Raw genomic sequence first — 15,480 nt, forward strand, 5'->3', positions numbered from 1 at the left:
AAATGCAGTAAATTGTAGATTTTTTCCTTTTTTTTTTTTTTTTTTTTTGCTTCTATTCTTGGGGTTGCTTTCGAGCACCTTTTAGTGGAATTTCCTTCTTTCTTCTATTCCTGTACTTGTTCCCTACCTCCTGTTTAACTTTTTTAATCTTAAAAATGAGACCAGATTAGCACAGGAACCTTGACCTTTGTTCTTATACTATATGAGATTGTGGTAATACTTAATATTGTTCCTGCTAATAGGAAGTAGAGAATAGTTTAGAAACTTTAGAAAGCTCTAAATTCAGAAACTCTTTACGATACAGTTTTTTTTTGTTGTCTCTTCATGGCAGTTAAGTAAGTATTTTCTTTTAGCTTTTGTCTTATATTTGGCAGTGTGTGTGTAATCTACATATTGGGAGGGTGTTGTTTCTTTGTACAATTTCTTGCACTTTGTACTTCAGTAGTCAGATGCTTTGGGGCCCGTTTCTGAAAAATGAGCCTTTTCTTTGAGATCTTGTGAACCATGGAATCCTCTCTAACAGCGTAGGTACATGGTTTGCGATAGACCTTTACATTTGTTGCCTTTTATCAAAAGCAAGTAACAGTGCTTAAACTGTGCCATTTCTACCTGTTCTAAATCCAAAAAATGCATCCAAAACCAGTAAACCTCTTTTGACAATAAATAAATTCAATGTTCCTCAGTTTATTTTAGAACCTTATCCTGATTGCTCTTCTGCTATTTCCTAATCTCGGTTTTAGTTAAGAGCATGCATTTAAAACTCAGTTGAGATAAACCTTTCAGAGTGTACATTTATAATTGAAGTGTTAATACACCATTAACTATAGCAAGAAAAATAGCACCACTGATAACACTGTGATTCTTTTCTAATATGTCTTTTGCTTTTTACTATGAATGAGTTATTTCATGTGAAAGATTTTACTTTTCTCCTTTAAAATATTAATATGAACTGGGCCAGCTAGTTGGTGTGGTTTGGATGGCTGAATCCACATGGCTAACTCCACAGTTCAAGTCCTGGACCTGGTGGCTTGAAGAACATGCTGGGCGAGTATGCATACCTGAAAGTTCAAAGAGGAGAATGGAGAAGGGATTGCCTTGTGGCCATCCTTCCTGGGGATGATTTCTCAACACCACCCCCCTTCACCCTCTGCCTCTTTCCAGCGAGTTCACATGGCCTATAGCAAAGACTTTAAAAAAAAGAAAGATTAATGTGAACTTTATATAATTTATTAGCATTCTAATCTTACCAAGTTTGGGATATATTGATATGTTTAAGATAATTATTTTAGATGGAGTATTAATTACTTGACAGTGTAAAATTCAAAAGGATAGCCATGGCCGTGTGGTCACTATGCTGGTATATCATTAATATGTATATTAATTGATACATCATCAGTATATACTTTAGTAGAACTGAAACAGATGAAAGAAGATAAAGACTTCTTCCTTTTTAAATGACTTATTTTAAATAAAATTTTGTTAGTTAATTTTTTCTTCCCAAATGTTTTGAATAAACAATTAACCTTTGGAACTTAGAAAGTTAGGTGTGGTTAAAGGGGAGTGGAGTTTGAAACCTAATGTTGCAAGGATAGTGGTTGACTTTTATATAAAATGTAAGTGCACTTTGATAACTGGAAAATAATTTGAGAAATTGCTTTGTCAGCTATGCTGTACATGTTAGCAAGTTTATTCCAAAACAGGGCGCCTGCAGTTTTAGATAGAAGGTATCAACTGGTATTAGACGCCAGATGTAACCGTTACTGTCATTTACTCAGTGTAGTTATACTTCAGAAGACTGAATATATGGTTTCTTAGAAAAATAAACTTTCTACTAAAGGAAAGAATCCTATTTAAAATATATATGTAGAAGAAAAGATAGACTATGAGGATCACTTATGTCTAAAAATAAGGTAAAGTTTAGAACATGAAGGATGTTAAATAAAAAGAGAGAAGCCAATGCTTTACATTTAACCATTAATGAATTTCTTGGGAAAATTAAGGCAGCCATACAGTAGAGAATTTTTTTAATGGAGAATACTTTTCATGGTATGAATACTTAAGTTAAAAAAAAATACCACGTATTTTCATTTTTCCCTGATAGTTTAAACTGAAACATTGATATGATAAGGGTAGTCTGTGGAAAGCATCATAAAGGGCTTTTACAAATAAGTTTCTTTGTTTCTTGTTGGAACCACAAGGTCATCTCAGTTTCCTTAGTAAGGAAATGGGAAATGAGGCCCTGAAAAATGAGATCATTTGAAAGACAGAATCAGGAGCCAGCCTTTTCTTTTACTTTAGTGTCTTTTTCTACCATGTCCCACATTTTATCCCTTTAAGTTATGAAGAACATAATCTCTTTATGATCAATTTTTTTCTTAAATATTAAGCAAGATGTAAAATTTTGTGCTGTGGATAGAGCAGTAGTATGATAGATGGTCTTTGGTTTTGAGCCTTTCCCTATTTGCCACTTTTAATAGTCTGCTTTTCAGGCTTATTAATCATTTTGTCTGATTTGAGACAAAGTTTTCAGGTAATATGAGCTTGGTATATATTGGCCAATTTTTCTCCCAGTAAAATTGAGTTATATCTTCATGTTATTTAAATTGAAGAGAATGACCAGTAATTTATTATTATTGTTGTTGTTGTTGTTTTTGGAGAGGTTTTTGCCTTAGGGCATGTGCACTCACCAGAGAGAAAAAAAGACAGTGAGAGAGAAATCATTCCCTGAGGAGATGGCCATGCCACATTCCCTTCTCTGTTCTCCTGGGATCTTGGGCACACATGCACATGTGCCCGGCGTGACTTTCAAGCTGCTGGGTTGAGGACTCATACCGCGTTCAGCCATGTGGAGTCCAGTGACACAACTGCTATGCCGTCTTCTGGCCCCTATCAACTCATCAGAGAAAGTTAAGTGGGGGGAAAAAAGGAATATGATGAAAAATAGTGACCCAGAATGCCTTATCTGCCTTCTATTTTACAGCCATTTGTTTTACATAGTTTTCTTACTTTCCGTTTTCACCCATTTGATTGATGTACTATTTTTATTCATAAGTGCTTTTCTACTTTCTTTATGTAGTCGTACTCCAGGAAGTCGTCAAGCCTCTCCAACTGAAGTAGTTGAGCGCCTAGGCCCCAGTACTAATCCCCCAGAAGGATTGGGGCCTCTTCCTAATCCTACAGCTAACAAGCCACTTGTTGAAGAATTTTCAAATACTGAAACTCAGAACTTGGATGCCATGGAACAAGTTGGTCTGGATTCCTTACAGTTTGACTATCCTGGTAATCAGGTACCAATGGACTCTTCAGGAGCTACTGTAGGCCTTTTTGACTACAATTCCCAGCAGCAGGTAAAGTTTGCCTTTTCTTTAAGAAACTCCTCTTTATTGGTATAGCCTAAAGGGCTCTGAGGCACGGACATGAATGATGGGGGTTATTGAACACTTAAAGATTTATTAAAATGCTCTTGTAGTTGAGAAAGTGCTTCAAATAAATGTTTTCAAATATTGTATTTAAGACTTTTCTAATTAGAAATGAAATGTTTTGACACTAATCTTTGTATTAAATATTTACCCTAACAGCTCTTTCAGAGGACTAACGCACTAACAGTTCAACAGTTAACTGCGGCTCAGCAGCAGCAATATGCATTAGCAGCAGCTCAGCAGCCACATATAGGTGAGTCTTTGTAAGTTACCATTTCTACTAGATATTAATAGAAGTCTTGTGTTACATTGTTCAGAATGATTCATTTTTCATCTACTGATTGGCGGTGATTCATTACTTTTTGAAACATCTTGAGATCAGAAAATAACAGAATATGTGGTAGCGGTTAGGGAAGAATTGTTTCTGATTGTATCATTTACCAAATAAAAATCTAAAACTTGATAAAAGCTGTTAATATCTAAGTTCGTTCCCCCAATATGAAGTCGAGAGAGTCAAACATCTAGAAATTCAAATATAGTTTTTTGTGTCCATTATCAAATCAGAATGTTCATTTAAAAAATAATGTGGAGTTTCAGCCCCATAGTGTGGTGGTTAAGTGCTACAAGTAGGGGGCCAGGATCCTATGTGACCCTACAGTGGTTTAAATCTTTCTCCTCTCCTTTACTCTCTCTTGCTTTTTCCACGCATGCGTGCTCACATACCTTCTAGCAATTAAAAAAGATTGTTTGGGAATAGGAATCTCAAGAAAACGTCTTAAAAATATTCTAGTTCATTTGATCTTTGACCTTTAAAACTTTAATGTGAGTTATACATTTGTTATTGCTAGAGTTCAGGCTTAGTATTGGGGCTTATTTGTTTTTATTTCTCCCCTTCCTTTCCCAGTTAATGTAGGTAAATTTTGCTCATAGCCATTACCTGAATAGTTTTGTTATTGTTGTTTACCTTCTAGATTGTAAACCTCCCTATAGTAGTGTGTGAAGTAAAATAAGTCGACTGCAGTTTTTTGTTTTTTTTTTTGTTTTTTTAATTTTTAATTTTGAAACATAATGCAGATTTTATAGCTTCAGGTGACATTGCAGAGAAGGTATGGAGAGGTTCTCCAGACTGGGTTTGAGTAAAGACTCATTTTTTCCCTCCAACAGTTACATCTCACATAATTATAGTGCCATGTCAAAACCACTAACGTGACATTGAACAGCATTACGTATAGTTTTATGTCATTTTATCACATGGAGGTTTGTGTCACTATTTTTATGCATATCTGATTTTGGCTAAACTTAATTTCCTGGTTGACAAAGTTGTGGCTATGGAAGGGAGATATACTAAGTTGGTTCTCTTCCCTTAGCTACATAATGTTCTGGGTCCATGCATTAGGATTCCTAGATCCCAAATTTTATTTTTGGTGTTAATCAAAGGTGTCCTTCTACACTAGGTGATCTGATAGCAATGTGTACTCTCCAGCTCTGTTTATTTTTTTTTCCTTATTCCTCTTTATCCCTGTACTTAATCTCTCCTCCCTTCATTTTGATAAATGTACTGATTCCTGTCTTTTTATTGGCCAGTAGAACAGTTTTTATTTCTTGAGGCTTTAAGATGTCTTAATTGGCAGGCTAATATTCCTATGGCTTGCCTTATTTAGAGTTTTAAGTGTTTTGTTATTGCTTGCTTTTTTAATGTGAACTTCAGGATCAGTTTATCTACTTTCTTTTTTTTTTTTTTTTGGAGAGGTTTTTCACCATAGGGCACGTGCGCTCACCAGACAGACAAGAGACATAGAGACAGAAAGTGAGAAATCACCCCCCAGGGGGATGGTCACGCCACAATCCCTTCTCCTCTCGGGATCTTGGGCATGCACGCACATGCACCCTGCGTGAGGTTTAAGCCACCAGGTCCAGGACGCGAACCATGGTCGACTACGTGGGGAGTCCAGCGACATAGCCATTATGCTAACTGTTGGTTCCCTAGGATCAGTTTATCTACTTTCAGGAAATCGGGTTAAGTTATTTAATTTACCTAGGAAAAATCAACATCTTTATGACATTTAAGTATTCTTTTTTTTTTAAGAATTATTTTGATTTTTAAATTTTATTTATTCATTTATTTTATTTTAATTTGACCAGAGAGAGAGAGAGAGAGAGAGAGAGAGAGATAAAAAGTGAGAAAGCAAGCCGCCAGGTCCAGGACTCGAACCGTGGTCAGCCATGTGGAAGTGTCCAGCACCCCAACCACCACGCCACCTGCTGGTCGCAGACATTTAAGTATTCTTAACTAGCCATGGTATATCTTTTCTATTATTCAAGTCTACTTTAGTGGCATATATGAGTATTTTAAAGTTTTTCTCATTTCTTGCATATTTCTTGAGAAGTTTATTCTTCGGTATTTTGTGTTTTGTTATCATTAAAAATGGCCTATCTTTGGGACCAGCAGTTAGCATAGTGGCTATGTCGCTGGACTCCCATGTAGTCAACTGCAGTTTGAGTCCCGGACCTGGTGGCTTAAACTCACGCCGGGCGCGTGTGCGTGCATGCCCAAGATCCCAAGAGGAGAATGGAGGAGAAGGGATTGTGGTGTGGCCATCCCCTCTGGGGGGTGATATCTCGCTTTTTGCCTCTCTGTTTCTCTCGATCTTTCTGGCAAGTGCACGTGCCCTATTGCAAAAAGCTCTCCAAAAAGGAAAAAAAAATGGCCTATATTTAATTGATATTTATGAAAGTTCTTGACTGTATATTAGATTTTTTAATGATGTTTTTTAATAATTGACTCATTCTTCCATTGTAATAAAACGTGTGTATGTAATTATTATTATCTTAATGTTCTCTTTCAGACTGCTAATGTTTTAAGACATTTGTATCAGTACATGTAACTCAAACTAGTTGAGTTTGCATATGTTTTTGCAGTTTTCATTGTCAGATTTAGTATCAGTATACTTGTTTTATAAGAATTTAGAGATATAGGACCCAGCAGGTGGCGTGGTGGTTAAGGGCGTTGGACTCCCACATGGCTGACCATGATTCAAGTCCTGGACCTGGTGGCTTGCTTTTTCACTTTCCTGTGCGCCCCCCCTCCCCCCTATCTCTCAGTGTCTCTCTCCGGTCAAATTAAAATAAATGTAAATGAATGAATAAATAAAATAAGATAAATAATTCTTTAAAAAAGGAAAGAATTTAGGGATGTTTCCTATATTAATGACTTAGTGTCAGGTAGTCTGGGGAAGTCATGATGTATTTTTCTATGCAAAAATGCTGCGTGACTTTCCTGACAACCCAATATTTTGAGTATTAGATTTACTTGATTGTTAAAGATGTGACAAGACTTCTCTGTGAAACCATCTGGACAACTCCATACAAATAAATTTGGAAACTTGAATAAAATGGAAGTATTTCCAAGAAAACATAATGTACTGAAATTGATTCCACAGTTCCGTCTTCATTCTACAGGCAATTTTATTTATTGTTGGCTATTATTCCTTCCCATCAAAGTCTGCCCAGTCATCTCCTGGCGGACAATATATCTCATTTAGAACGCCATTGTCCAATAAAAGTAAAATTCATACCATATATAATTTTTAATTGTTTAGTAGTCAAATTTTATGAAGTTAACAATAAATGGGGAAAATAAATGGTATTTTATGTAAGAAATTACTTCCAAGATATAGTTTAAATATGTAATCAGTACAAAACTTAACTGATGGGGCCGGCAAGTGGCATGGTGGTTAAAGGTGCTGGACTCCCACATGGCCAACCACGGTTCGGGTCTCGGACCTGGTGGCTTGCTTTCTCACTTCCTCTCTCTCTCTGTGTCTCTCTGATCAAACTGAAAAATAATAATGATAATAATAAATAAATTTAAAGAAAATAAAAAAAAGAACTTCACTGATGAGAAAGTTTGTACTCTCTCACTTCTTTTTTTTTTCTTTTCTTTCTTTCTTTCTTTTTTTTTTTTTTTTTTTTTTTTTTTTTTTTTTTTTTTTTGTAGTAGGGTACATGTGCTTGCCAGAGAGAGAAAATGAGAAATCCGCCCCCTCTGGGGGGATGGCCACACCACAATCCCTTGTACTCCATTCTCCTCTCCAGATTTTGGCATTTGCACATATGCACCCAGCCTGATTTTTAAGCCCCCAGGTCTGGGACCTGGACTGCATTCAGCCATGGAGAGTCTAGTACTTTAACGAGCATGGCACCCGCTGGCTTCTGCATTGTTTTTTTAGAGAGGTTTTTGCTATAGGGCACATGCACTTGCCAGAGAGAGACAGAGAAAGCAAGAAGTTATTCCCCGGGAGGGATGGCCACGCTGTAATCCCTTGTCCTCATTCTCCTCTCAGGGTCTTGGGCATGCACACACAAACACACACACATGTGCCAGGCATGAGTTTGAAGCTCCTGAGTCTGAGACGTGAGCCACAGTGAGTCATGTGGGAGTCCAGCAGCATAACCATTAGCCATCTGCTTGTCCTGTGTGATTTTCTAGCCACAGGGTCCAGGATTCAAACTACTGTCAGCCATGTGGGAGTCCAGCAGTGGTCTCGGCCCCTGCATTCTTTAAATTTTTAAAATCAGGTATGCATTTTCCCACTTAGTGCTGATCTCATTTCCAGAAACTGTGTTCAGAAACTACCGTATTGATTGAAATAACTCCGGAAGATTTCTTCTGGAATGAAGATTGACACACTTTTTCTTTAAAGGGCCAGATAGTAAATATTTTAAGCTTATGAGGCTTTAGTAACAGCTATTCAGTTTTGCTCTTTTAGCATTAAAGTGATCATAAGTGATATATAAATAAGTATTATATGTTCTAATAAAACTTATTGACATTGAAATTTGAATTCCATATAATTTCCATGTGTTAAAGTCTTTATTTTTTCCAACCATGTTAAAACTGGTCTTAGCTGGTTCATATAAAAATACGTTAACAGACTAGGCCTGGCCTAAGGGCTAGGCCAGAAAGAGATAATAGCTGTATTTTAAAAAATAACATATTTACACTCATCCATTTGGCTGAAAGGAAAAGATAGGATTGTGTAGGTGGTTGGAAAATTTCTATATTACAGGAAATCCAGGGAAAACTCAGGTATAAATTGGAAATAAAACCACATGACCTATGGAAGGCTAGAAGAGAAATAAAGGATCTGTGAGGTGTTAAAGTAATGCTAACCATGTAAGGTCAGAGCTTTCCTTCTTGTTTTAAATAATTTTTTAAAAAAGTATATCTACGTTTATACCCATATACCTCCCTAATTCCTTTAATGGCCTTTTAAAGCTTGAACCTTTTGGGGGCCAGAAGGTGGCATGGTGGTTAAGGTTAAGGTGTTGTACTCCCTTGTGGCAGACTGCAGTTTGAGTACCAGACTGGGCCGCTTGCTTTCTTATTTTACTTTTCTCTCTGACGCTTCCTGGGGAGCACATGTGCCCAATGTCAAATTAAAAAAAAAAAAAAGAAGAAGAAGAAGAAGAAATAAAATTAAATAAATAATTATTTAAGATTTAAAAAAAAGAAAAAAACTTGAACCTTTTGGTCTCCTTTAACTTTAAAGGCATCTATGTTCTTTATGTCTCTATCTTCCACTTGTCTTAGTTACTTTCCAAAAGAGGCAGTCCTCACAACACATCTTCAAAGTGATTTTTCCAGTAACAATGATAAAAGATAAGTGCAGAAATTCCTCAGTACTCAGGAATTTCTTCTCTTTTTAACTAGTATTCCAAATACTTATTTAAAACTATTTCTTAGCAGTGTACTAAATCTATATGAGCATGTCTTAGATTCAAAAGTGGGATTAAAGGAACCAGCAGTTAGCGTAATGGCTATATTGCTGAACTCCCACATAGTTGACCACGGTTTGCATCCCGGACCCGGTGGCTTAAAACTCAGGCGCGTGTGCGTGCGTGCCCAAGATCCCGAGAGGAGAATGGAGGAGAAGGGATTGCGGCGTGACCATCACCCCTTGGGGGTGATTTCTCGGTTTCTGTCTCTATGTCTTGTCTCTGTCTGGTGAGCGAACACGCCCTGTAGCGAAAATCTCTCCAAAAAAAAAAAAAGGTGGGGTTAAGATCACTTTCCTTCAAAATCTTCCTTATTTCCCTTTTGTCTTCAGAGTAAAGTCTATTAATACTTAGCTAGGATGCTCTTCCTACCCACCCCTTTAAAGTTTATTAAATAGTCTTTTTTTCTAAACCCATTGTACTTAATTGTTAATCTACTTGTTTTTCTCCCTATATTAAACACCTTGTGAGTGCAGATTCTATCGTCCTTCCTCATTGTTGAATTCCTAGTTCATAGCATGGCTTAATAAAGATCCCATGAAAAACTACTACCGAATAGTAATAATTCTAGCTATAAACATCACATGCCTGTTGTGTGCTTGAACTACAGTCATTTCATATTTATGATCACATTTAATCCTTACAAGAATCCTACAGGACAGCTGTTGATACATGTATTTCTTAAATGAAAAACTTAAGAACTGGAGGATGTAACATGTACAAGGTCTCTCAGTAACAATTTGAATTGTTTATATATTCTCCTCCCCCAAGGCAGATTGAAAGTAAAAATGTTTTTACCTGAGGAAGAAAATCATACTTTGCATTTTATTAATTATTTCTCCCTTTTTAAAATATAGCTGGTGTATTCTCAGCAGGCCTTGCTCCAGCTGCATTTGTGCCAAATCCGTATATTATTAGCGCTGCACCTCCGGGGACCGATCCGTATACTGCAGCAGGATTGGCTGCAGCAGCAACATTAGCAGGTAACTTAGGGCTCATACTTGTTGCTTATTATAGATTTAGTTTTAATTTTGTTCTAAGCTTCATTTTTATCTATTGGGGCCATTAAATTTTTAGAAAAAGCTGATAAATTATCTCAAACGAACTGAAGTTTCCAGAGAGTTTGTTTATTTTTAAACTGATGCTGTAAGGGGAAGACTAAGCAATAACGTTTCTCCTATACATAGTTTACAGTTCAGTTTTGTAGATTTAGAAATGTTATATTATCAACCATAAATTTCTCTTTTAATGACTAATTCTATTACACACAGACAGTGCAGAGTAAAGTTGCATCTCAGAAAATAAACTGGAGGTAAATGGTATGAATACCCACGTCTGGGACAGGATAAGGAAAAGAACTTTAGCTGTCTTGAGAGAATGATATATAAACAGTTTCTCAAGCAATTTTAAAAGGTACCAATAATTTGGGGGGTAGAAAGATAAGGTGGAGTTGGAAAGAACTTACCCAAAACTACAGAAACCTGAAACACTATTCAGAATCTGAAATAACCAAAATTGACTTATATACTGGTCAGACAAAGCAATACAATTTGCTGGTCTTACATATGGTTATTGGGAAGAGTTTTGTTTTAGGTTGAGTTAGATACTCAACAAAGATTGAAGTAAGTTTGTCCTACTTGTAGTTTGTTGGTTACAGAGGCAAGAATGGGCTGACTTTAAAAACATGAAACTGTCACTGATTTTTAAGCTTATTTTCACTGAAGCGGTTGTTATCAGTCAGCTTAAAATCCCCTTTTGGTATTATGACTGAAAGACCAGTTAGTTGTTTCTTAGGGGGCTTTGGATCTCAAGATCTTGTTTTTTTTTTTTTTTAATGGAGGTAGGTTAATTTCAAATATGTGTTTGATGTATCATCTAGCAGACTGAAACTAACCTGTCCCCCATTCGGTTGCTTTTGGTAAAGATCTGCAAATAGGGACCAGCAGTTAGCGTAATGGCTATGTCGCTGGACTCCCATGTAGTCGACCGTGGTTCGCGTCCCGGACCCGGGGGCTTAAAAACTCACGCTGGGCGCGTGTTGCATGTATGCCCAAGATCCCGAGAGGAGAACGGAGGAGAGTGGGTTACGGCGTGGCCATCTCCCCTGGGGGGTGATTTCTTGCTTTCTGTCTCTCTGTCTGTCTCTGTCTGTCTGGCGAGCGCATGCCCCCTATAGCAAAAACCTCTCCAAAAAAAGAAAAGAGAAGAAAAAAAAAAAAGATCTGCAAATGATTCCAGAAGGATGTGTGTTTTACTGGTGCCTTTTACCTAGACATTAGAATGTAAAGTGCTGTTTATGGTATATATACAAAGAACTAACCTGTGGGATTAAAAGAAGTGACTTTTTTTTGAGAGAGAGAGAGATTGAGACCTTTTTGTGTGTGTATGAGAGAGAGATTCTTTTCCCCCCCTATACGGTATGTGCGCTCACCTGAGAGATAGAAAACAAGAAATCACTCCCCAGGGGGGATGACACCACCACAGTCCCTTCTCCATTCTCCTCTTGGGTCCTTGGGTATGCATGTACACATGCCCGGCCTAAGTTTTAAGCAGCCCAGTCTGGGACTGGAACTGTGATCAATTACATGGAAGTCCAACGATATAACCATTACACCGTCTGCTGGTCCCTGAAAGAAGCAACTTTAAGAGATCATTTAGGGGGCCGGCAAGTGGTGTGGTGATTAAAGCACTAGACTCCCTCTTGCAGAACCATGGCTCGAGTTCCACGCCTGGGGACTTGCTTTCTCAGTTTTCCTCGTTCCATCTCTCTCTGGTAAAAATAATAGCTATAATAATAATAATTAATAAATGAAGTTAAATAATTTATTTTTTTTAAAGGTCATTTAGTTTGGGGATAAACATTCTATGTATTCTGGATTTAGGTATTCTAGAACCAGGACTATCCAGTAAATATACAGTATAAGCCAGGAAGTGTAATTTAAAAGTTTCTAGTAGCCACATTATAAAAAATAATAGATGACATTAATTTTAATATGTTTGATTCAGCCCTACATACCCAGAATAATTATTTCAGCACTTAATCAGTATTTGAAATTAAGAGCTACTGTGTTTTTTTATTCCATGCATAGTCTTCAAAATCTTGTATAGATTATATATTTATAGCACAACTTCAGTTTAGTCTGTTCACCTTTTAATTGTTCAGTAGCCACAAGTGGCTTCTTGTTTTTTTGCATAGTGGGATTATCAACCATAAATTTCTCTTTTAATGACTAATTCTATTACACACAGACAGTGCAGAGTAAAGTTGCATCTCAGAAAATAAACTGGAGGTAAATGGTATGAATACCCACGTCTGGGACAGGATAAGGAAAAGAACTTTAGCTGTCTTGAGAGAATGATATATAAACAGTTTCTCAAGCAATTTTAAAAGGTACCAATAATTTGGGGGGTAGAAAGATAAGGTGGAGTTGGAAAGAACTTACCCAAAACTACAGAAACCTGAAACACTATTCAGAATCTGAAATAACCAAAATTGACTTATATACTGGTCAGACAAAGCAATACAATTTGCTGGTCTTACATATGGTTATTGGGAAGAGTTTTGTTTTAGGTTGAGTTAGATACTCAACAAAGATTGAAGTAAGTTTGTCCTACTTGTAGTTTGTTGGTTACAGAGGCAAGAATGGGCTGACTTTAAAAACATGAAACTGTCACTGATTTTTAAGCTTATTTTCACTGAAGCGGTTGTTATCAGTCAGCTTAAAATCCCCTTTTGGTATTATGACTGAAAGACCAGTTAGTTGTTTCTTAGGGGGCTTTGGATCTCAAGATCTTGTTTTTTTTTTTTTTTTAATGGAGGTAGGTTAATTTCAAATATGTGTTTGATGTATCATCTAGCAGACTGAAACTAACCTGTCCCCCATTCGGTTGCTTTTGGTAAAGATCTGCAAATAGGGACCAGCAGTTAGCGTAATGGCTATGTCGCTGGACTCCCCTGTAGTCGACTGGTTCGCGTCCCGGACCCGGGGGCTTAAAAACTCACGCTGGGCGCGTGTTGCATGTATGCCCAAGATCCCGAGAGGAGAACGGAGGAGAGTGGGTTACGGCGTGGCCATCTCCCCTGGGGGGTGATTTCTTGCTTTCTGTCTCTCTGTCTGTCTCTGTCTGTCTGGCGAGCGCATGCCCCCTATAGCAAAAACCTCTCCAAAAAAAGAAAAGAGAAGAAAAAAAAAAAAGATCTGCAAATGATTCCAGAAGGATGTGTGTTTTACTGGTGCCTTTTACCTAGACATTAGAATGTAAAGTGCTGTTTATGGTATATATACAAAGAACTAACCTGTGGGATTAAAAGAAGTGACTTTTTTTTGAGAGAGAGAGAGATTGAGACCTTTTTGTGTGTGTATGAGAGAGAGATTCTTTTCCCCCCCTATACGGTATGTGCGCTCACCTGAGAGATAGAAAACAAGAAATCACTCCCCAGGGGGGATGACACCACCACAGTCCCTTCTCCATTCTCCTCTTGGGTCCTTGGGTATGCATGTACACATGCCCGGCCTAAGTTTTAAGCAGCCCAGTCTGGGACTGGAACTGTGATCAATTACATGGAAGTCCAACGATATAACCATTACACCGTCTGCTGGTCCCTGAAAGAAGCAACTTTAAGAGATCATTTAGGGGGCCGGCAAGTGGTGTGGTGATTAAAGCACTAGACTCCCTCTTGCAGAACCATGGCTCGAGTTCCACGCCTGGGGACTTGCTTTCTCAGTTTTCCTCGTTCCATCTCTCTCTGGTAAAAATAATAGCTATAATAATAATAATTAATAAATGAAGTTAAATAATTTATTTTTTTTAAAGGTCATTTAGTTTGGGGATAAACATTCTATGTATTCTGGATTTAGGTATTCTAGAACCAGGACTATCCAGTAAATATACAGTATAAGCCAGGAAGTGTAATTTAAAAGTTTCTAGTAGCCACATTATAAAAAATAATAGATGACATTAATTTTAATATGTTTGATTCAGCCCTACATACCCAGAATAATTATTTCAGCACTTAATCAGTATTTGAAATTAAGAGCTACTGTGTTTTTTTATTCCATGCATAGTCTTCAAAATCTTGTATAGATTATATATTTATAGCACAACTTCAGTTTAGTCTGTTCACCTTTTAATTGTTCAGTAGCCACAAGTGGCTTCTGGCTATGTTACATAGTGAGGTTCTAGATAGTTGTGTGGATCTTGTTTTTCCAACGTGCCTTTCTTCATAAACTCTTTTCATTGTTTTAACACTCCCCATTATAGGTTGTGCTTATCTGTCTTTTTTTTTTTAACCTTATTTTACCAGTCTTTTTTTTTTTTTAACCTTATTTTACCATTTTCTCTGAGAAAGAGAGAAGTACCCCTGAGACAGATAGGTACCCCCGCAACAGGATCCTCACACTGTAGCTCGCTCCCAGTTTTAGTCTGCCTGGTATGCACAGGGAAGTCCCAGGATGTCAACCCAGGACTTTCCCATCTGCGTCCAGTCGTGCTACCATTGGACCTCCACCCCAGTCCCTGCCTAGCTTCAGAAACATTTGTCTTCAAAGTTTTTAAAGCTTTTCATTTTAATGAGTTTGTCAAATATACCTGGTTTTGTTTTTTTCTTATACAAAAGAAGCTAAGCCTTTGACTTAAAAATATACAAATTAGATGTCCTGAAATTTCACTGATGATTTTAGGCCATGTGGTGTCATGATATTTTTATTCATTACTTTAAAGGTGGGGCTTGTTGTGCACCATGTTATTTACTCCCTAGGGATCAAGTATTACTTTGAATAAAGTAGAATAGAGCAAGGACAATTAATTCTATTTTCCTGGTTTGTTCCTAATCTCTCTCTTCCTGTGTGCTTATATTACCTAGTTCTTTTCTTGTCTAGACTCACTAGTCTGATTTTCCTAACCACATAAATACTGGTGGTCTCATTCATTTTCATGTAATTTTCAATTGCTTTGAGAGAATTGCATCTTACTTCTACTTCATATATGAATTAATATTTTAAAAGTCAAGGTTAATTCATATACTATTATAGTAAGCAGTTCAGAGACTATTGTGGCAAGCTTGGTACCATAGCATTTCCTAGTTTTGTGTTACACATTTTAACACAAAAGATATATATATATATATATATATATAGTTCAGAGACTATTGTGGCAAGCTTGGTACCATAGCATTTCCTAGTTTTGTGTTACAAACTTTAACACAAAAGATATATATATATATATATATATATATTTTTTTTTTTTTTTTTTTTTTTAAAAACACAAAAAAAATTTTTTTTTT

At 36.8% G+C, this 15,480-nt stretch overlaps 1 protein-coding gene across 7 annotated transcripts in view; it reads left to right on the forward strand.

The window, feature by feature from the left end:
• Positions 1–15,480, forward strand: part of PUM2 (pumilio RNA binding family member 2) — a 107,792-nt gene that overhangs the window by 36,873 nt on the left and 55,439 nt on the right. For all 7 annotated transcript variants that reach the window (XM_027767937.1, XM_006167669.2, XM_027767940.1 and 4 more), the window contains 3 exons: positions 3,077–3,347; positions 3,579–3,672; positions 10,055–10,180. In XM_027767937.1, coding sequence (XP_027623738.1) covers positions 3,077–3,347; positions 3,579–3,672; positions 10,055–10,180 — 491 coding nt within the window. The remainder of the gene's footprint in view (positions 1–3,076; positions 3,348–3,578; positions 3,673–10,054; positions 10,181–15,480) is intronic.

Source organism: Tupaia chinensis, unplaced genomic scaffold (assembly GCF_000334495.1).
Source record: "Tupaia chinensis unplaced genomic scaffold, TupChi_1.0 Scaffold144952_1, whole genome shotgun sequence".
Lineage (NCBI taxonomy): Eukaryota > Metazoa > Chordata > Mammalia > Scandentia > Tupaiidae > Tupaia > Tupaia belangeri.